At 40.6% G+C, this 16,466-nt stretch overlaps 3 protein-coding genes across 4 annotated transcripts in view; all 3 read left to right on the top strand.

Moving 5' to 3' along the window:
* Nucleotides 1-2,310, top strand: part of grm2a (glutamate receptor, metabotropic 2a) — a 48,156-nt gene extending 45,846 nt beyond the window's left edge. The window contains exons 5-6 of the mRNA XM_087800419.1: nt 667-844; nt 1,868-2,310. Of these exons, the coding sequence (XP_087656545.1) occupies nt 667-844; nt 1,868-1,941 (252 nt within the window). The 3' untranslated portion in view covers nt 1,942-2,310. The remainder of the gene's footprint in view (nt 1-666; nt 845-1,867) is intronic.
* Nucleotides 2,311-4,338: 2,028 nt separating this feature from the next.
* parp3 (poly (ADP-ribose) polymerase family, member 3) lies at nt 4,339-13,298 on the top strand. Its single transcript, XM_087801218.1, has 11 exons — nt 4,339-4,487; nt 4,716-4,911; nt 4,987-5,112; nt 6,676-6,855; nt 6,919-7,051; nt 7,740-7,963; nt 8,084-8,239; nt 8,304-8,390; nt 8,465-8,642; nt 12,397-12,540; nt 12,682-13,298. The coding sequence occupies exons 2-11, from the start codon at nt 4,723-4,725 to the stop codon at nt 12,849-12,851; spliced, it is 1,587 nt and encodes a 528-aa protein (XP_087657344.1). The 5' UTR covers nt 4,339-4,487; nt 4,716-4,722; the 3' UTR covers nt 12,852-13,298.
* A 499-nt stretch (nt 13,299-13,797) lies between these two features.
* Nucleotides 13,798-16,466, top strand: gpr61l (G protein-coupled receptor 61-like). Of its 2 annotated transcripts, XM_087800717.1 has the most exons (3): nt 13,798-13,858; nt 14,970-15,907; nt 16,023-16,185. In XM_087800717.1, exons 2-3 carry the CDS (start codon nt 15,020-15,022, stop codon nt 16,047-16,049), a joined length of 915 nt encoding a protein of 304 aa, XP_087656843.1. In that variant the 5' UTR covers nt 13,798-13,858; nt 14,970-15,019; the 3' UTR covers nt 16,050-16,185. The 2 variants fall into 2 exon arrangements, with proteins under 2 accessions (XP_087656843.1, XP_087656841.1); XM_087800715.1 differs by having other exon boundaries at nt 14,970-16,466.

Raw genomic sequence — 16,466 nt, forward strand, 5'->3', positions numbered from 1 at the left:
GAACGCATCATTGAACGCCTCTACCTCACACCCCCAATGTGTTCCTGACCTCTTTCCTGCTCTGATCACAGGCTTTGATTCCAAATCCAATCCCTTCGTGATTTTCCATCAGATTTAGATACAAAAAAACAACAGCCAATGTTGAGCAGTTCGACCTCAATAAGAGCTTCTTCTTGCACAGACGTTGAGTGGGTGTTGAGATGTCCCCGAGTGCAGGCGCTGAAATTAGCATTAGCAAAAAATGATAAATGGTGCGAACAGGCCTGTCAATCATTCTTAAACAACACACTTCATTTATATACAGTACTTGTTTGCATCAATGATGAAAGCAACTATTTTAAGGACTAATCATTTATAAAGTAATTTAAAATTTCAACCCTTTTCCTCATGACTTTTAGAGAAAAGCATGGATTGTTGAGGGCGGGACATATGACGGTTCAGTTTGATTGACGTGTAGCCATTTTGAAGGAGGCGCTTAATATGATGGAACGTTCCACAGGAGACTAAAGTGTTTTTGTGTTACACATTCAAAAAAGTGTCTTTAACTGAGGTCTGAAGATGATTTTACTTTATTTGAGCCGTATTTTAAATCTCTGGGCATGTCTTCAATAACTAGTTTCTTCTATGTGATGTTTAAAAGCTGTGATGGTTTGTTTCCTGCTCCAGGTACAGACCACCACCATGTGCATTTCGGTCAGCCTCAGTGGTTCGGTGGTGCTCGGCTGCCTCTTCGCCCCCAAGGTCCACATCATCCTGTTCCAGCCGCAGAAGAACGTCTGCACCCTGAGAGTGGCCACCACGCGCTTCAGTGTCACCACGGGACCTGCATCCAGCCTCTCCCAAGGTACCGAAGGCTCCCCACACAAAACACCGCATCTTATTTCTGGACTATAATCCCATAACAGACCATAAAAAAATGGTGAATGAAGTTCTATGATTTAACTGTCTACAAGAATCCTTTTTTTGTTGTCTGATAACTAGTGGAAGGGCTTTAGGGTAATGGAATTAGAATGTGTTTGAATAAAGACAGAACCCTCTAGTGGTTATATAGGGCAACTACATGTCACCGGGGGGGCGTCATAGATCAGAAGGTAAGACTTTCTCATTCGTGCAGACTTTTCCCTGAGTTTCTGGGACACCGGTTTTTTTCTCGGTGTTATCTTGATCTTTTTAGTATATATTTTTTGAATATATATTTTTTTATTGTTTAAGCGCTTTGTGACCCTGGTCTAGAAAAGCGCTATATAAATACAAACTACTTACTTACTTACTTACTTACATTGGGGTAGAGGGGTTGACTCATGGTCTGAGAAGTTGGGGGTTCAATCCCAGTTCCTGACGAGATTGTGTCCCTGAGCAAAGACACTTTGCCCAGATTGCTCCTGGTGGTTAAGATGGCTTTACAGCCTACTCCCATCAGTGTGTGATTGCGCGTGTGAATGGGTGAATGTGTAACTTGGTGTAAAGCGCTTTGGGTGGTGAATGAACATAGAAAAGCGCTATTTACCGGTTACACGACAGTTAGAAGCCATGACTACATGTGTAGAAAAAAATGGTAAAACTTTGACAACTCTAGTAAATTGTGGTAAGAGTTCCGCTTATTACTGAATGTTTAATATTAGAAACCAATCAGAAATATATACAAAATCTAAGCTACAAATGTTACGTATTGCTGCTTTAATACACCTAAAATTGTGTCGCAAGCAACTTGTGAGTCTTTGAGCCCATACCATCAAGGAACTGGACATGGTTTTCGCTCAGGGATTCAAACCCTCCACCCAGGCAGCTGCTACTACTACTCACCTCATGAGATAAACATGTGTCATGTCAGATCTTCGCTTGACTTCATCGGTTTGTGTCTCCGCAGCTTCCGCCTCCAACGTGGTCCCCACAGTGTGCAACGGTCGCGAGGTGGTCGACTCGACCACGTCCTCCTTGTGAAGGTCACACGGTTCCTCCGCTGACGTTTGTAAACAGAAACATAACCTGCGATAGTTCTAAAAATCAGGTGTTTCAGATATTTAAGAGGATATTTGTTCTGACTCTGTTGTCCTCCAAGTGCTGTGAGTGCAATGTCTTCGTTCTTTTTTTTTTTTTTGAATTTGTGTTCTTTGATATCATAGAGATTTGAAATGAGGTCGACAATAAAGCTACAGTATTGTTTTTCCCTTTTCAAAGATCCTTCTTGCAACTTTGAAATAGTGAGTCTGTTCAAGGTGACGTACACAAGCGTTTTTATTGTAGATCTTGGTGAACCAGTTTGTGCTTTCTTGTAATTTATGTAAATAAAATGTGTTTTTTATCCATGACTTGTGTGTTTATGTCGTTTGATGTGACTGGGAGATTGAAGGGAACGACAAGAGGAGGAAATATTGAGTATTTAGAGCCAAATTCAATCACAAGAAGAGACACAGACAATATTTATTTATATATAATCTGTAAGATTAATCAGGATCCACCAGTCTTTTCCATCTTTATCACAAAATATAATTTTCAGTATAAAGCAAAACACAAACTCGTACTCTCACCACCAATTCAACCTTTTATGTTCTTTAAAGTAAAAACATGTTTATTTTTTATAATCTTCGCTATCAGCCGTCATCATCTACGCCACAGATATTGACTCTAGGATCAGACGTGACACTGAGGCCCATATTGGCAGAAAAGTGAACAAACATTGCCCTCTTGTGTTCAGATGGTGAACTTGTGCCCCATTTGAAAAACGATATATATTATTTTTTGATTGATTTCATTTGTCATATTAAAATGCTGTTAAAAGTTACACTATGTTCTTTGTCTTTATCTTTAGACTTAGATTGTGTCATCTTGTTCTTCCTCTTTTTGTTGTTCTTCTTATTTTATTTTTTATGTATTATTTTTTATTTTTTATTTTATTGTTTATGAAAAATTGCTGGCTATTGGTAAAAAAACAATTTCAATAAAGTTTTACCTTACCTTACCTTACTTTGATTAAAACTCGCTTTTCTTGAGATGGATGAAAACGTCATCACATATTTTCATAAGTTCCTGAAACCTCTACAGACAGAATATATGCTCCGGTGCAGAAAAATTGAGAAGAATATATAAGTAAGAAAGTAAGTAAAAGTTATTTGTGAAGCACCTTTCTAGACCAGGGTCACAAAGCGCTTTAACCATCAAAACAATACACAGCTAAAACAAATGCTTTAAAAGATCAAGACAACATAAGACAAACACAGGAGTCCCAGGAAATCAGGGAAAAACACAAATAAAAATGTCTTAAGATGTTTCTTGAAGGAGTCAGTAGATCATCAAACACAAACAGAGGAAGATCGTTCCAAAGCTTAGGAGCAACAGCCTGGAAGTTTCTTCTTTTTACTAGAGCAGCTCAGAATTCTCGCTTCAGAGTTTTGTATTAACTGCAGGCGAGACAGATCCTTCTTGCTTAGTCACGAATATAAACTGTTACAATAATCTAAATGAGAAGTTTCATGGATTACAAGCTCCAGATCGGGTTGTGACATTATTTTCCTATATTTAGAGATTTTTCTCAGTTGAAGTAAAGAGTTTCTGGTCAGTTTTCTGCAATGTTGTGCTAGAATATAGAGTACTATTTCTACTTTTGGAAGGGTAGAAAAAAAATTAAATAAAAAATAACCTTTTTTATTTTTTTATTATTATTATTTAAGGTAAGGTAAGTAAACGTTATTGATCCTTCGGGAAATAGTTTATTTCCAATAGCCACAGAAAATACAGCAATTTTTCATAAAAAATAAATCAAAATAAAATAAGAACAAGAACATAAATAGAAAGAACAAGAATTTAAACAAGACATACATACTTTGGTCCTGTACAAAAATTAGTGATATGGGCTCATACCATATCCAAAAAAGAACCACATGGTGAAAGATCAAAAATGATCAAAAATAGAAAATTGAAATAAATAAAAAGAAATATATAAGTAAGTAAGTAATTGTTATTTGTGTAGTGCTTTTCCAGACCAGGGTCACAAAGCGCTTAAACAATCAAAAGAATTATCAATAAAGTATATACTTTAAAGGTCAAGATAAAACTGATAACACAACAGGAGTTCCAGAAAATCAAGGAAAAGCCTGAACAAATAAAAACGTCTTAAGATGTTTTAAAAAATTAAAAAGATACACAAAAAAAACAAGAGACACTATTTAAATATATCTGTTATTGGATTACACTGTAAAAGGTGTACATACATTTCGTTCTGTAATAATAATAAAATATAATGTAAATATAATTTACATTATATAGATTTTTTATTCTGCAGTAACTACATGCAACCGAAGGGGGCGGTAAAAACAACAGAGGAGCCGCAGCAGACCACGGAGAAGAAGATTTTCCAGTAAATCTCCTCCCCTCTCTTAATGTAAACATCAAAACCTACTCCCATTTGTAAGTTGCCTCCTGAAGTCACTCCACTGTCACAACTGATCTGTTTATCTGATCTTTCTGATCGTCCACGCGCTTTTCCAAAGGTAAGAGATGATCCGTGTAGGAGGTGAAACCAGGAAATGAGTTTTTTTTATTTCCATTCTTGTGATGATACTTTTATTATTCTTTTTATAATCCTCCCTTCGCGTATAATAGTCAAATAAACGTTGACTTTCTGACGAATAGTTTTAGTTTCGATTCGATTCAGGGTTCGAATGTGAAGTTTGACTTTGCCTGGGCTTGTCCTGACGAATCACGTGACGTGTCTGCAGGAGCTCGATGGCACCGAAGAGAAGATCTGCAGCTGCTTCCAAAGCTGGTGGTAAGAAGGTCAAACAAGAACCTCAGACACCCAAACCCAAAGATGCCTTCACGTCCGCCAAAGAGGCTCTGATGTCGGCAGGGCCACAGGTGAAAGGCAAGAGGAAGGTGGACGATCACTGTACTTATCCACAGCATGAATGTGAGGTAAGAGTTCATGTCACAGTCACTTCATATGAATCTTTACAAGTTTATCTTCTCACGTCTTTGCTTCGTCCTCAGGTGCACGAAGACTACGACTGTATGCTCAATCAGGCCAATATCGGCAACAATAATAACAAGTTTTACGTCATTCAAATCATCAAGTATCATAACAATTTCTTCACCTGGAACAGATGGGGTCGAGTGGTGAGTTTATGTCATTAAAGTTTCTTTGTTTTTCATTATCTTTTTATTGACACAAATGACATAGTCGATGATAAATCATATTACAATAGGAATATGTTGTCCGTCTATTTTTAAATTACAACAAGGCAAAAAACACAGCAAAATAAAAATAATATAAAGTGTCATAATAAAAATAGGTTACAAAATAAGGTAAGGTAAGGTAAAACTTTATTGATCCCTCAGGAGGTTTCCTTTGGGAAATTGTTTTTTTCCAATAGCCAGCAATTTTTCATAAACAATACAAAATAATAAATTAAAAATAAAATAAGAAGAAGAACATAAAGAGAAAGAACAAGATGACACAATCTAAGTCTAAAGATAAAGATAAAGAACATAGGTCAAAGAAAAACAACAAAGACAAAGATACAAAAACTAACATAGAACAGAACATCCAGATACTCTCACTCCACTTCAGCCCCCGAACTCAGAATTGTACAATTTAATAGCCCGAGGAATGAATGAGTCCCTGAGTCTATTTGTTTTGCACCTGGGTAGGAGCATTTGTGCACTCATTCTGCTTCTCTGCTCACTGATGACAGTGTTGAGAGGATGACTGTCATCATCCATGATGGACAGTAGTTTGTTCAATATAAAGGGTCATAATAAAAATAGGTTACAAAATCAGGGTTCAATTCAATTTAATTTCATTTAAAGTGTCTTATCATAACAAAGTTATCTCAAGACACTTAACACTTGAAGTAAGACTATAGTGGAGAAAGGAAAAAACGGATCCCAGCTATTCAACAATGAATGATGGTTTGTTAAAGAGTAACCCTTGTTATTTCGGGGTTAAGCCCCAAAACAAATGTGTTTGTGGTATCCCTCGTGTTGTCTCTGGGTCGAGGCGAACGACCTGCCTGGGTGGCTTCCAGAAATACATGTGCAGAAGTTTGAAGTTTTTTAATAGATCTGTCGACAGTTTTAACCCAAATGTTTTTTTAACATCATACTTGTAACGTGTTCTCATTTTTTAAGATTTTTGAAAATTATGATTCAAGACATTTGAATTTTACCTTATATATTTAAATTCATGAATTTTACAGCCTATTAAGACTTTTTCAGGATTAGCTGGAACCCTGATAATAAAAACATATAGAAAACAAAACCTGTGATTGGTCCATATGAACGGAAGAGATTTAAGAGAGTAAGAGAAAGAAAGTTAAAAGAAACATTTGTTTCTTAGTGTGTTTTTATTTCCCGCACTTCCAAAAGAAACATGATACCTGAGCCTCTAAGAGCTCCCTATAGATTTGATGGACTTTCAGTTGGTGACAACATAACGGATGTTGTAAATTGAGCTCCATTCATATTGAATAAAATGACAGCGTCATGGAAAATGTAAACGAGCAAATGAATGTGTTATTTTACACGGAAAAACATCATCAAAAGAGATTGTGTTGGACAAACTGATGCCATCACGACGTTTCTTCTGATTGATCTCATCGGCTGCTGTTGTTTACTATGTCTTGATCGTATCATTCGTCTTGTTCATTCATTCAATCAGGTTTTTAAATCTCTTAACAGGGGGAGTCGGGGCAGAACAAACTGTTTCCGTTCAGTTCTGCTGAGGATGCCATCAAGGACTTTGAGAAAAAGTTCAAAGACAAGACGAAGAACAACTGGAGCGATCGTGAAAACTTCGAGTCTAAGCCGGGCAAGTACACCCTCATAGAGGTGGACGGAGAGGAGGATGCAGAAGTCAAGGTATTTATCAATTGGGTTTCTTTGCAAACAAAATGCACATAAAGAACTTGTCTTTTATTTTAGGTGGAAACTGTGGATGGAAAAGTCCATATTCAAGAAAGGCAGCCCTGCACACTGGACAATGCTACACAGAAGCTCATTGAGCTTATATTTAGCAACGACATGTTCAAGGAGGCCATGGAATGCATGAACCTGGGTAGGTGTGGCAAAAGAAAGTGAGCCTCAGACAATAGAAACTGGTTTGTTAGATCTAGAAGTCACAGACCGAGCAAACAACAATTGTCTCAGTAGCAACAGCTACTTGTTTGACTTTTCGACTACACCCAACGTACTTGCCCTGTTTAGGCCTTGTCCTAACGAATAGTGGGGCTTATCGGCAAGAATCTGGTGATACGATACGTGTCACAATTCAGTGACAGTGATACCATATATGGTGATACTGTAGGAACAAGTATATAATGTAGTATTGTCTGAGTACTTGACTCTGGTGTTGCAGAATTTACAGACCACATGACTCTTGATGAAGTTGTAACTGCTTTCATTTGTTTTCTAACCAAAATATGTCCAAACATCAGCTTTAAAAGCTGCTGGAGTCACTGTATCCTCTCGTCCTCAGTCAATGCCAAAAACTTGAGAGAATTTCTTGTTCCTTTAACTGTGAAGGACGTAATGACTGCTGCCATCTAACAGCTGGAAGTTGCAATACAAAAAAAATGAACAAACGCAGTGAATATTTGATCGTTACAGTATCTTGAAAAAAAATATAGCTTTAAATATTATAAAACCAAATGGAAATTGCTCCCAGTTTAATCATAAAAAGGCTTATCTTAAAAATGTGTCGCCTTCAAAGCTGATTTCCTCCGTTTCTCTGAATATTTGATCAGACATCAAGAAGATGCCTCTGGGCAAGCTCAGCAAGATGCAGATCGCAAAAGGCTTCGAGGTTCTCGAGGAGCTCGAGGCGGCCATGAACAAGAAAAGCCGAGCTCCGGTTCTGGAAGAACTGTCGTCCAAGTTCTTCACCACCGTCCCACATAACTTTGGACGCAACCGACCACCAACCATCAATACTCAGGAGATCGTGAAACAGAAGAAAGAGATGCTCATGGTAAGTGTCCGTATATTAGAAACTCAGTCAAGGCTGAATAAGTTTAAATGTATTAACCGAGTTAAAGTGTCCAGTTCTGCGAAGATACTTTGATAAACTTTTATCAACTGCTCTGCAAAGGTTTTGGCTGACATCGAACTTGCCCAAACACTGAAAACTGAAACCGAGAAGGCCTGTGAAGAGATGGTAGAGACTGTTCCTCACCCTCTGGATCAAGACTACAACTCCCTTAAGTGTCCACTGGTTCTGATGGACAAGAAAACGGAAACCTTCAAGGTAGATCAAAATGACGTCTCGGTTGCAGACGATGGATGCATTCACGGAGAATATTAATTTTCAGATCATAAAAAAGTATCTGGACCAAACTGCAGGAAGGTATCGTAAACCAAAGATCGTCAACGTCTGGGAGGTGGAGCGCGAGTTAGAGGTTTGGAGCCTGTTCTCTCAAATACGAAGGTCAAACTGATGCACTCGGGTTAACCAGCTGACCGATCACCACAGGGAGCTCGCTTCTCCGAGCACGAAGATCTGGAGAACCGTCGTCTGCTCTGGCACGGCACCAACATCGCGGTGGTGGCGGCGATCCTCAAAAGTGGTCTGAGAATCATGCCTCACTCCGGGGGTCGCGTCGGCTCCGGGATCTACTTTGCGTCTGAAAACGAGAAGTCGGCCGGTTACGGTGAGATAAGATGAACGTATCTTTGCGTCTCATTCATGAAGCGCGAGCAGAACGAAGAGCGGGAGATTGAAGATATTTTGTCTTTGGTCAATATTTTAGTAGCTTTGATCTTGTAGATAACTGAACATATCCATTTATATTGACGCCTTCAAAAAACATGATTTGAACATAACAAAAAATAATAAAAGAACACATTTAGTTGAATCAGTTAATGTACATTGACTCAATAGATTTCACATTCTTTTATATATCAAGAATGTTTATTTAAAAAATAATACTAAAACGCATACATATATATTTTTTACCCTATTATTAGTCTATAATCTTTAGGTTTATTTCCTGACACAGATGTTTCCTCAACAATGTGTGCGATGATCTCAAAAGCAGGTGATATTTTAGAGTTTAATCCTCAAGAGTTTGTTTAGTGCGTTTATTTGCCTCTATTTGCATGTTCTTTCACCAAGAAAACCTGTCGCATCCCCTGTGCTTTAACTCGACAACGACAGCAGAAAATATTATTTAAATCTTTTTTTTTGGCAACGTGACTGACAGGTGAACAGCCTCATCTACACCTCCTTATATGGTTGATCAGATATTTATGTGAATGACTCACTACTACGAGCTGCTCTCACTTTTACCGCTTCCGGTGAGCCTTTGATCGGCTGCTTGAACGTAAGCTCCTGCAATAATTGCCAAAAACAGTCGTTTTAACGACTACTTGTCTGGATATTATGCTCATATCACTTAAGATATGTCTCAAGCATCTCAGATATATGATCGTGATGCTCTTTTCAACATCAAAGAGTCCATGGAGGATTATAACCGCGACCGTTACCAACGTCCGGTGAATATGTTTCCGGCTCCGCTTCTCATCGACTCGGACTCTGTGGAATATCGTTTGATCTCTCGGGTACCGGGCGATTTCCACAAGCGATCGAGTCGGTCTGGAGTACAGGTCAGGATGAGACGTGCAGTCGCGATCGCTCGGAACAACTCTGACGTCATTGGATGTCATCGATGTTTGATCGACATTCCTCTCGCTGAAGAGCTTGACGACACATCAGCGCTGCCGTCTGCCCAGACCTCAACGAAAGGTGGTAAGATTTTTTAATTTCCTCTCTTTAATTCGGCTTTTACTACGGAGTTGAACAACAGTGACAGCTGGTACCCACGTGACCGCTGTTCGCTGCAAAAGATCCCGCTCTGCGCGCCTGTCAGTGACGCGGCGTCGTCAGTGACGTCATCAGTGCTGAATGTGGGACTTCTTAATGTTCGCTCCATTACTAATAAATCCTTTAATCTTAATGATCTTTTCACAAGAGTTAATTTGGATTTATTATGTCTTTCTGAGACTTGGCAGAGAGAGGAAGAGTTTATTCATCTGAACGAACTCTGTCCAGTAGGGAGCGCTGTCCTGGGGAAGCCTCGCCTCTCTGGTCGTGGGGGAGGTCTTGCTACTGTTTTTAGGGAGAGTTGTTCTTGCAAAGTGATTCAGACACAGGAATTCACTTCTTTTGAGTCTCAGATGATCTTGGTTGGTTCTACAAGACCTTTCTATTGTGTGTCAATCTACCGTCCGCCTGGTCCTGCGGCGGTGTTCTTGAAAGACTTTAGTGACTTCTTATCTTTCATTATTCAGATGGAATCTGTTCTTATTCTTGGAGACTTTAATCTTCATGTTGATGACGTCACATCTTGTTCTGAAAAACCCCAAAGTTTTGTTTGACACGATTAATTCTCTCGTGTCTCCTGCTCCTCAAATCACGCCTGTCTTCTGTGAAGCTGACAGCAATGCATTGTTGAGATTTTTCATTGCCAAAATTAAATTGATCAAAGAGAAAATATCTCCCCCTTTGTTTGGAACCCCTACTGTCTCTGAGCCCCTCTCCTCCTCTTGGTCCTCCTTCACTGCTGTATCTTTGGGTGATATTTCGGCACTAGTGAACAAGATGAAACCCTCCTCTTGCTCAGATGACGTCCTTCCTTGTAGGCTTTTTATCAAAGTATTTGATGTAATTGGCCCCTGGGTTACCAATATGGTGAACCTCTCCCTTTCCACAGGGGAGCCTCTGCTCAAAAAACCAGGCTTAGGCCCAACTGACCTCAGTAATTTCAGGCCTATTTTAAGCTCCCTTTCTTGTCCAAGATCTTGGAGAAGGTGGTGTCTGAGCAGCTGTCTTTGTTCCTGGATCAGAGCGACATCCATGAGAAGTTTCAGTCTGGCTTCCGTAAACATCACTCTACGGAGACAGCTTTATTGAAAGTGTCCAGTGACATCATGATGTCGGCTTACTCTGGTAAATTCACTGTTCTGGTTCTTTTGGATCTGTCTTCAGCCTTTGACACAGTTGATCACCAGATCCTGCTGAGAAGACTGAGGGATGAAGTAGGACTGTCTGTTTCTGTGTTAGAATGGTTCTCATCTTACCTTTCTGGGCGCATTTTTAGTGTATCTGCCAATCAAATGAGGTCTGAATCGGCAGATCTCTTGTGTGGAGACCCTCATGGTTCTGTTCTGGGTCCTTTATTGTTTTTGCTGTACTTGATTCCCCTCGGTAAAATCATTCAGAGATTTCCAGATGTTTCTTATCACATTTTTGCTGATGACATCCAGCTCTACTGCTCTTTTGACCCAACTGAGCCCCAAAGGCTGAACAGCTTAGTCAATTGTTTGCTAGAAATCAAACAATGGCTGAGTGAAAACACTCTGAAACAAACTGAAACACTGGTGATTGCTCCTGATGATAAGGTTCCATGGTTGAGTCAGTACTTGGGTGACTTAGGTCGGTCTGTCAAACTGAGCCTGAGAAACATGGGTGTTGTATTTGATAAAGACATGTCTCTTGTTCGACACTGCAGAAAACTGACCAGAAACTGTTTCCTTCAACTGAGAAAAATCTCTAAACTTAGGAAAATGTTGTCGATGATCTGGAGCTTGTAATCCATGCGTTTGTTTCTTCTCGCCTGGACTATTGTAACAGTTTGTTTTCATGTCTTAACAAGAAGGAGCTGTCTCGCCTGCAGTTGATTCAGAACTCTGCAGCAAGAATTCTAACCCGCTCTAGTAGAAGAACTCACATTTCTCCGATCCTTAAAACTCTTCACTGGCTTCCAGTTTCTTTCAGGATCAACTTTAAAATTCTGGTTCTTACTTTCAGAGCTATTCATTGTCAGGCTCCTCCTTACATCACTGATCTGATCCAGCCCTACACCCCAGCTCGGGCTCTGAGGTCTGTGGATCAGAATCTACTTATGGTTCCACGCACACGGCTCAGGACCAGAGGAGAGAAATCTTTTCAGGCTGTTGCTCCTAAGCTTTGGAACGATCTTCCTCTCTCTTTGCGCTTGATGGAGTCTACTGACTCCTTTAAGAAACATCTTTAGACGTTTCTATTTGTTCAGGCTTTTCCTTGATTTTCTGGAACTCCTGTGTTGTTCTCAGTATTATCTTGATCTTTAAAGTATATACTTTTCTGAGTATTGTTTTGATTGTTTAAGCGCTTTGTGACCCTGGTCTAGAAAAGCGCTATATAAATAAATATTACTTACTTACTTACTTACTTTTAAATTCATCAAATACTCACGTGTTTATGATGAGAGTCGTGTCTGCTTTATGAATCTGGAGTTTGTTTTTTAAGACTTTATGTGAAAATCTTGGCAGGGATTAACTCGCGCTTCATGAATGAACCTTTCAACTGCAGTTATTACAATCGAGACTTTGTATCTCATAATACATTTTACCCTTTCCATTAAGTCCACACTTCCAAACACACGGGTGTGATGTTCTTGAGCGAGGTGGCCCTCGGTAAAGAACATACCATCGTCAGAGATAACTGCTCCCTGAAGAAGGCTCCTAATGGCTTTGACAGCGTGGTGGCACGAGGATCCCAGGAACCGGGTGAGATTAATTTTAGTATTTTCTAATCTGAGGTCGACTCGACTATTTAATTGAGCTGCTTATAAAACTGCATCAACGTTGAATAAGCAAGTTATTCTAAAGACCTGGTGCTGAATCATCTTCATGTCAATTGGATTTTAGATCCATCTCAGGACATCTTCGTCTCCCTGGATGGTAAGCAGGTGGCGGTGCCGCAGGGCAAGGCCATTGAGCAGCCCCAGTACAAGGACAGTTGCTTTAGCAACAGCGAGTATCTCATCTATAAAGAAAGCCAGTGTCGCCTTCGCTTCCTGTTGGAGCTGAACATGTGATACGTTGAGAAGAGTTTATCCTTCCATGTGATTGGATTCCTCTAATTTCTTCTCCTGAACAAGTGTTCAACGATTGTATCATTCTCTCCTTTAATCTCCACTGATCATCTACATCTTTAAAAGGTTTTGTTTAGCTGTTAAACAAGAAGGAAAACTGACCGCATGCCTTAGCAAATGTTTAACTGCCTTTGAATGTAATGTAATTGTTGCTCTATGCATAGAAACATTGACACGGAAGACTCGTATGCGCTTTGAAATGTCATTTGATGTCAAAGAAAATATTCTCTTAAGTGGCTCTTTGGGAAAGAAAATATTGTTCGCGATGAACAGTTTGGACAAATGACTTGTCCAGTGGATTGAATACGACCGAGCACCTGTGGAATCCTTGTGTCCAGCGTCTTTGCACTAGAAACTCTGGTTTAAATTAAAGAAAATGGCTTCCTTTAATTTGTTGTCTTTTATTCAACACATCATAATCGCAACACGGACCATACGATGTTCTTGGTCAACACACAACACACCACAGAAACACACAGAAACACAACACAAAGATGTGCACACACCGACACAAAACAGACATACACACTACATCTCAACACAGTAACACAAGTCCCTCCATCATGATGATTGTTGCACCTCTTGTCAAGTCAGTTACTGTGAAGATGAACACAACTGTGTGTCAGCAGGAGCGACCAAAGGGACAACAGAGCTGTGAAACTGAAGGGGGTCAGTAGGACCCGGTCGGGGGGTTAGGGGGGGCTCTCTTTGAGACACTGTGTCTCTGTTGGCGACAATCGCAGGGAACACAATGTGTGACAGTCACAGGCGCACACAACACAACACACACGGATGACAGTGTTGGCAGTTGTGCGAAGAAGCAGATTCTTATCTTTAAGATCAACAGGGATTTTTCAAGAACATCTGGAGACAGAAGATGGTCCTGGATGTTGGTTTGTGCTGAAGACAAATGTGTTGGATATGAAGTGGACTCTTCACGAGGATCCTTGGTATGTTATTTAATTTCTATTCTTTTGTTTCGTAGAGTGAGTGAAGAAATGTATAAAAGCTGATCAAAATGAAAGACAATAGAAGTAAATTTAGATTAATATCATTGTTACATTTTGTAACACATTTATTGAGCTTTGATTAGTTTAAAATATAAATAATTGAGTAAAGGTAATTATACATTATTTATATGTATTTAATCTATTTAATGATCTATTTTTTTTAATACAGAAAAGACTGTCTTTTTACCAAAAATGCTTTATAAACTTTCTACACTGCAACTTAATTGTGAATTAATGAATTTGCTTTTTCAAATTAATTTATTTTATATTATTTTGGGTGTTTGCTTTTCAGCTGTATAAAAATATAATTGTTGTACTTCTCTGTTGTTTTACAATACTGAAAATCAAATCAAAAATTGTAAAAAATAAATAAATAAATTATGACATTTAACGTGGATTTGCACCTAATCTCACCTGGAAAAGAACCTCAAACATGGATTCTCACATAAATTAACCTCTAAATAATACTGACAGAAGAGTTTTTTTTAACTTCTTTTCAGTCTTCCTCCATGTTGCTGCTGACTTCCTGTTTTGTCCGTTGAAGAGTGTTCCCTTGAATATCCCAGGGATTACATTCCAGGTCCACCTGCGAAAAGAGAAAATCCACAAAGTAGCGACACAATATTTATCTTTTTTAAAATTTTGAACATTTTATACCCTGTGTGTATACAAGTAAAATAAAGGCTTGAATAAAATAATTGGACTAAACATTCAAAAAAGTTCGATGAAACTTCAAGGATCAAGCGCCGTTGCCACTGTGTCGGGTGGTGTATCTTCAGTATTCCACAAAACTTTATCGTCTGTTGGCCAATAGCATGACGAGCTATAAAGCCTCCCTTGAGCCAATCAGCAGCCAGGACACAGAACTAATGCTCTGAATGTTAGCCAAAATGATGCTATGTTAAGTGTACGTCGCACATCTCGTAAACCCGCGGTATAGCGAATCATTCTCATAAACTGAAGATGCACGCGCCCAAAGAAAGTCTTCAGATAAAGTCATGGAACGCTGTAGATTTCTGGAGGACTCTCATATTCTGGTCTTGTGTTTCAGGCTGTCCAAAGATGGCGACATCTGAGGATGGAGGATTTTGACGAAGGGAAATGGCTAAAGAGTTTGGCCCCATGATTTCACCGGTGTCGAATCGTACCTCCGTCCCCTGGGAGCTCCCGCCTACCGTCCCTGCGGAAGTGGGCGTAGTCACTAGCTCCCAGTCCCAACTGAAAGACCTTTTCGGGTTGTTCTGCATGGTGACGCTGAACCTCATCGCCTTGTTGGCCAACACGGGCGTGATGGTGGCCATAGCTCGCGCTCCTCACGTCAAGAGGTTTGCACTGGTTTGCCACCTCTGTGCGGTGGACCTGGTGTGCGCCATCCTACTCATGCCCCTGGGCATCATCTCCAGCTCCCCGTTCTTCGGGACGGTGTCGTTCACGGTGCTGGAGTGCCAGGTTTACATTTTCGTCAACGTTTTTCTCACCTGTTTGTCCATTCTCACCATCACGGCCATCAGCGTGGAGCGCTACTTTTACATCGTGCATCCCATGAGGTATGAGGTGAAGATGACCATCAGCCTGGCCATGGGGGTCATGGTCCTGATCTGGTTTAAGTCGGCCGTTTTGGCGTTGGTCACGCTGTTCGGTTGGCCGGCCTACGGACCTCAGAGCTCCATCGCCGCCGGTCACTGCTCCCTCCACGCCAGCCACAGTCGCCTCCGGAGAGAGTTTGCGGTGCTCTTCACCGTCGTTTGCTTCTTGGTTCCTGCTCTGGTCATCTTCGCCGTCTACTGTGGCGTGTACAAGGTCGCTCGCTCCGTCGCCTTACAGCAGGTTACACGTGCGGTCACAGCAAAGGATGGAGGCGACTCGACGCAAAGCAACGGCGCCATGATCGCGACCGACCAAACGGTTCCCCCGAGGCTGACCCCCGAGAGGGCCTTCAGCGGGGGCAAGGCTGCTCTCACCCTGGTCTTCATTGTAGGCCAGTTCATGGTGTGTTGGTTGCCCTACTTCATCTTCCACCTGCACATGTCTCTGACCGGCTCCATGCAGAGCCCTGGGGATTTAGAAGAGGCAGTCAACTGGTTGGCCTTCTCCTCTTTTGCAGTCAACCCCTTCTTCTACGGCCTGTTGAACCGACAGATTCGAGACGAGCTCATCAAGTTCCGCCGCTGCTGCTTGACTCAGCCGGCGGAGGTCGGGGCCTCCAGCCACGAGGGGTCCCTGCAGGAGAGCTTCCTCCAGTTCATCCAGAGAACCACCGGCTCCAGCCCCAGAGGTACCATGGATCAGCGAGCTAAGATCCCTGGACAGATACCCGAAGAACACGTATGAGACTATGAAACCAATTTAATTTTCCGAGTATCCTGATACTGTCTTGTATCTATGCACCTTCATGAGGAACATTCAAAGACCAGTGCTGGCCAATGATGGATGAATTATTTGTTTTGATATGTGTAGCATCATTTTTGGAAGGTCATTGTTCTTTGTGTGGATGTAGAAGAAGTTTTATTTAAATTGAGAACTTCAATAAAATGAAGCACAAAGGTTA

The sequence above is a fragment of the Callionymus lyra genome, chromosome 10, assembly GCF_982586985.1.
Source record: "Callionymus lyra chromosome 10, fCalLyr1.hap1.1, whole genome shotgun sequence".
NCBI classification, from domain to species: domain Eukaryota; kingdom Metazoa; phylum Chordata; class Actinopteri; order Syngnathiformes; family Callionymidae; genus Callionymus; species Callionymus lyra.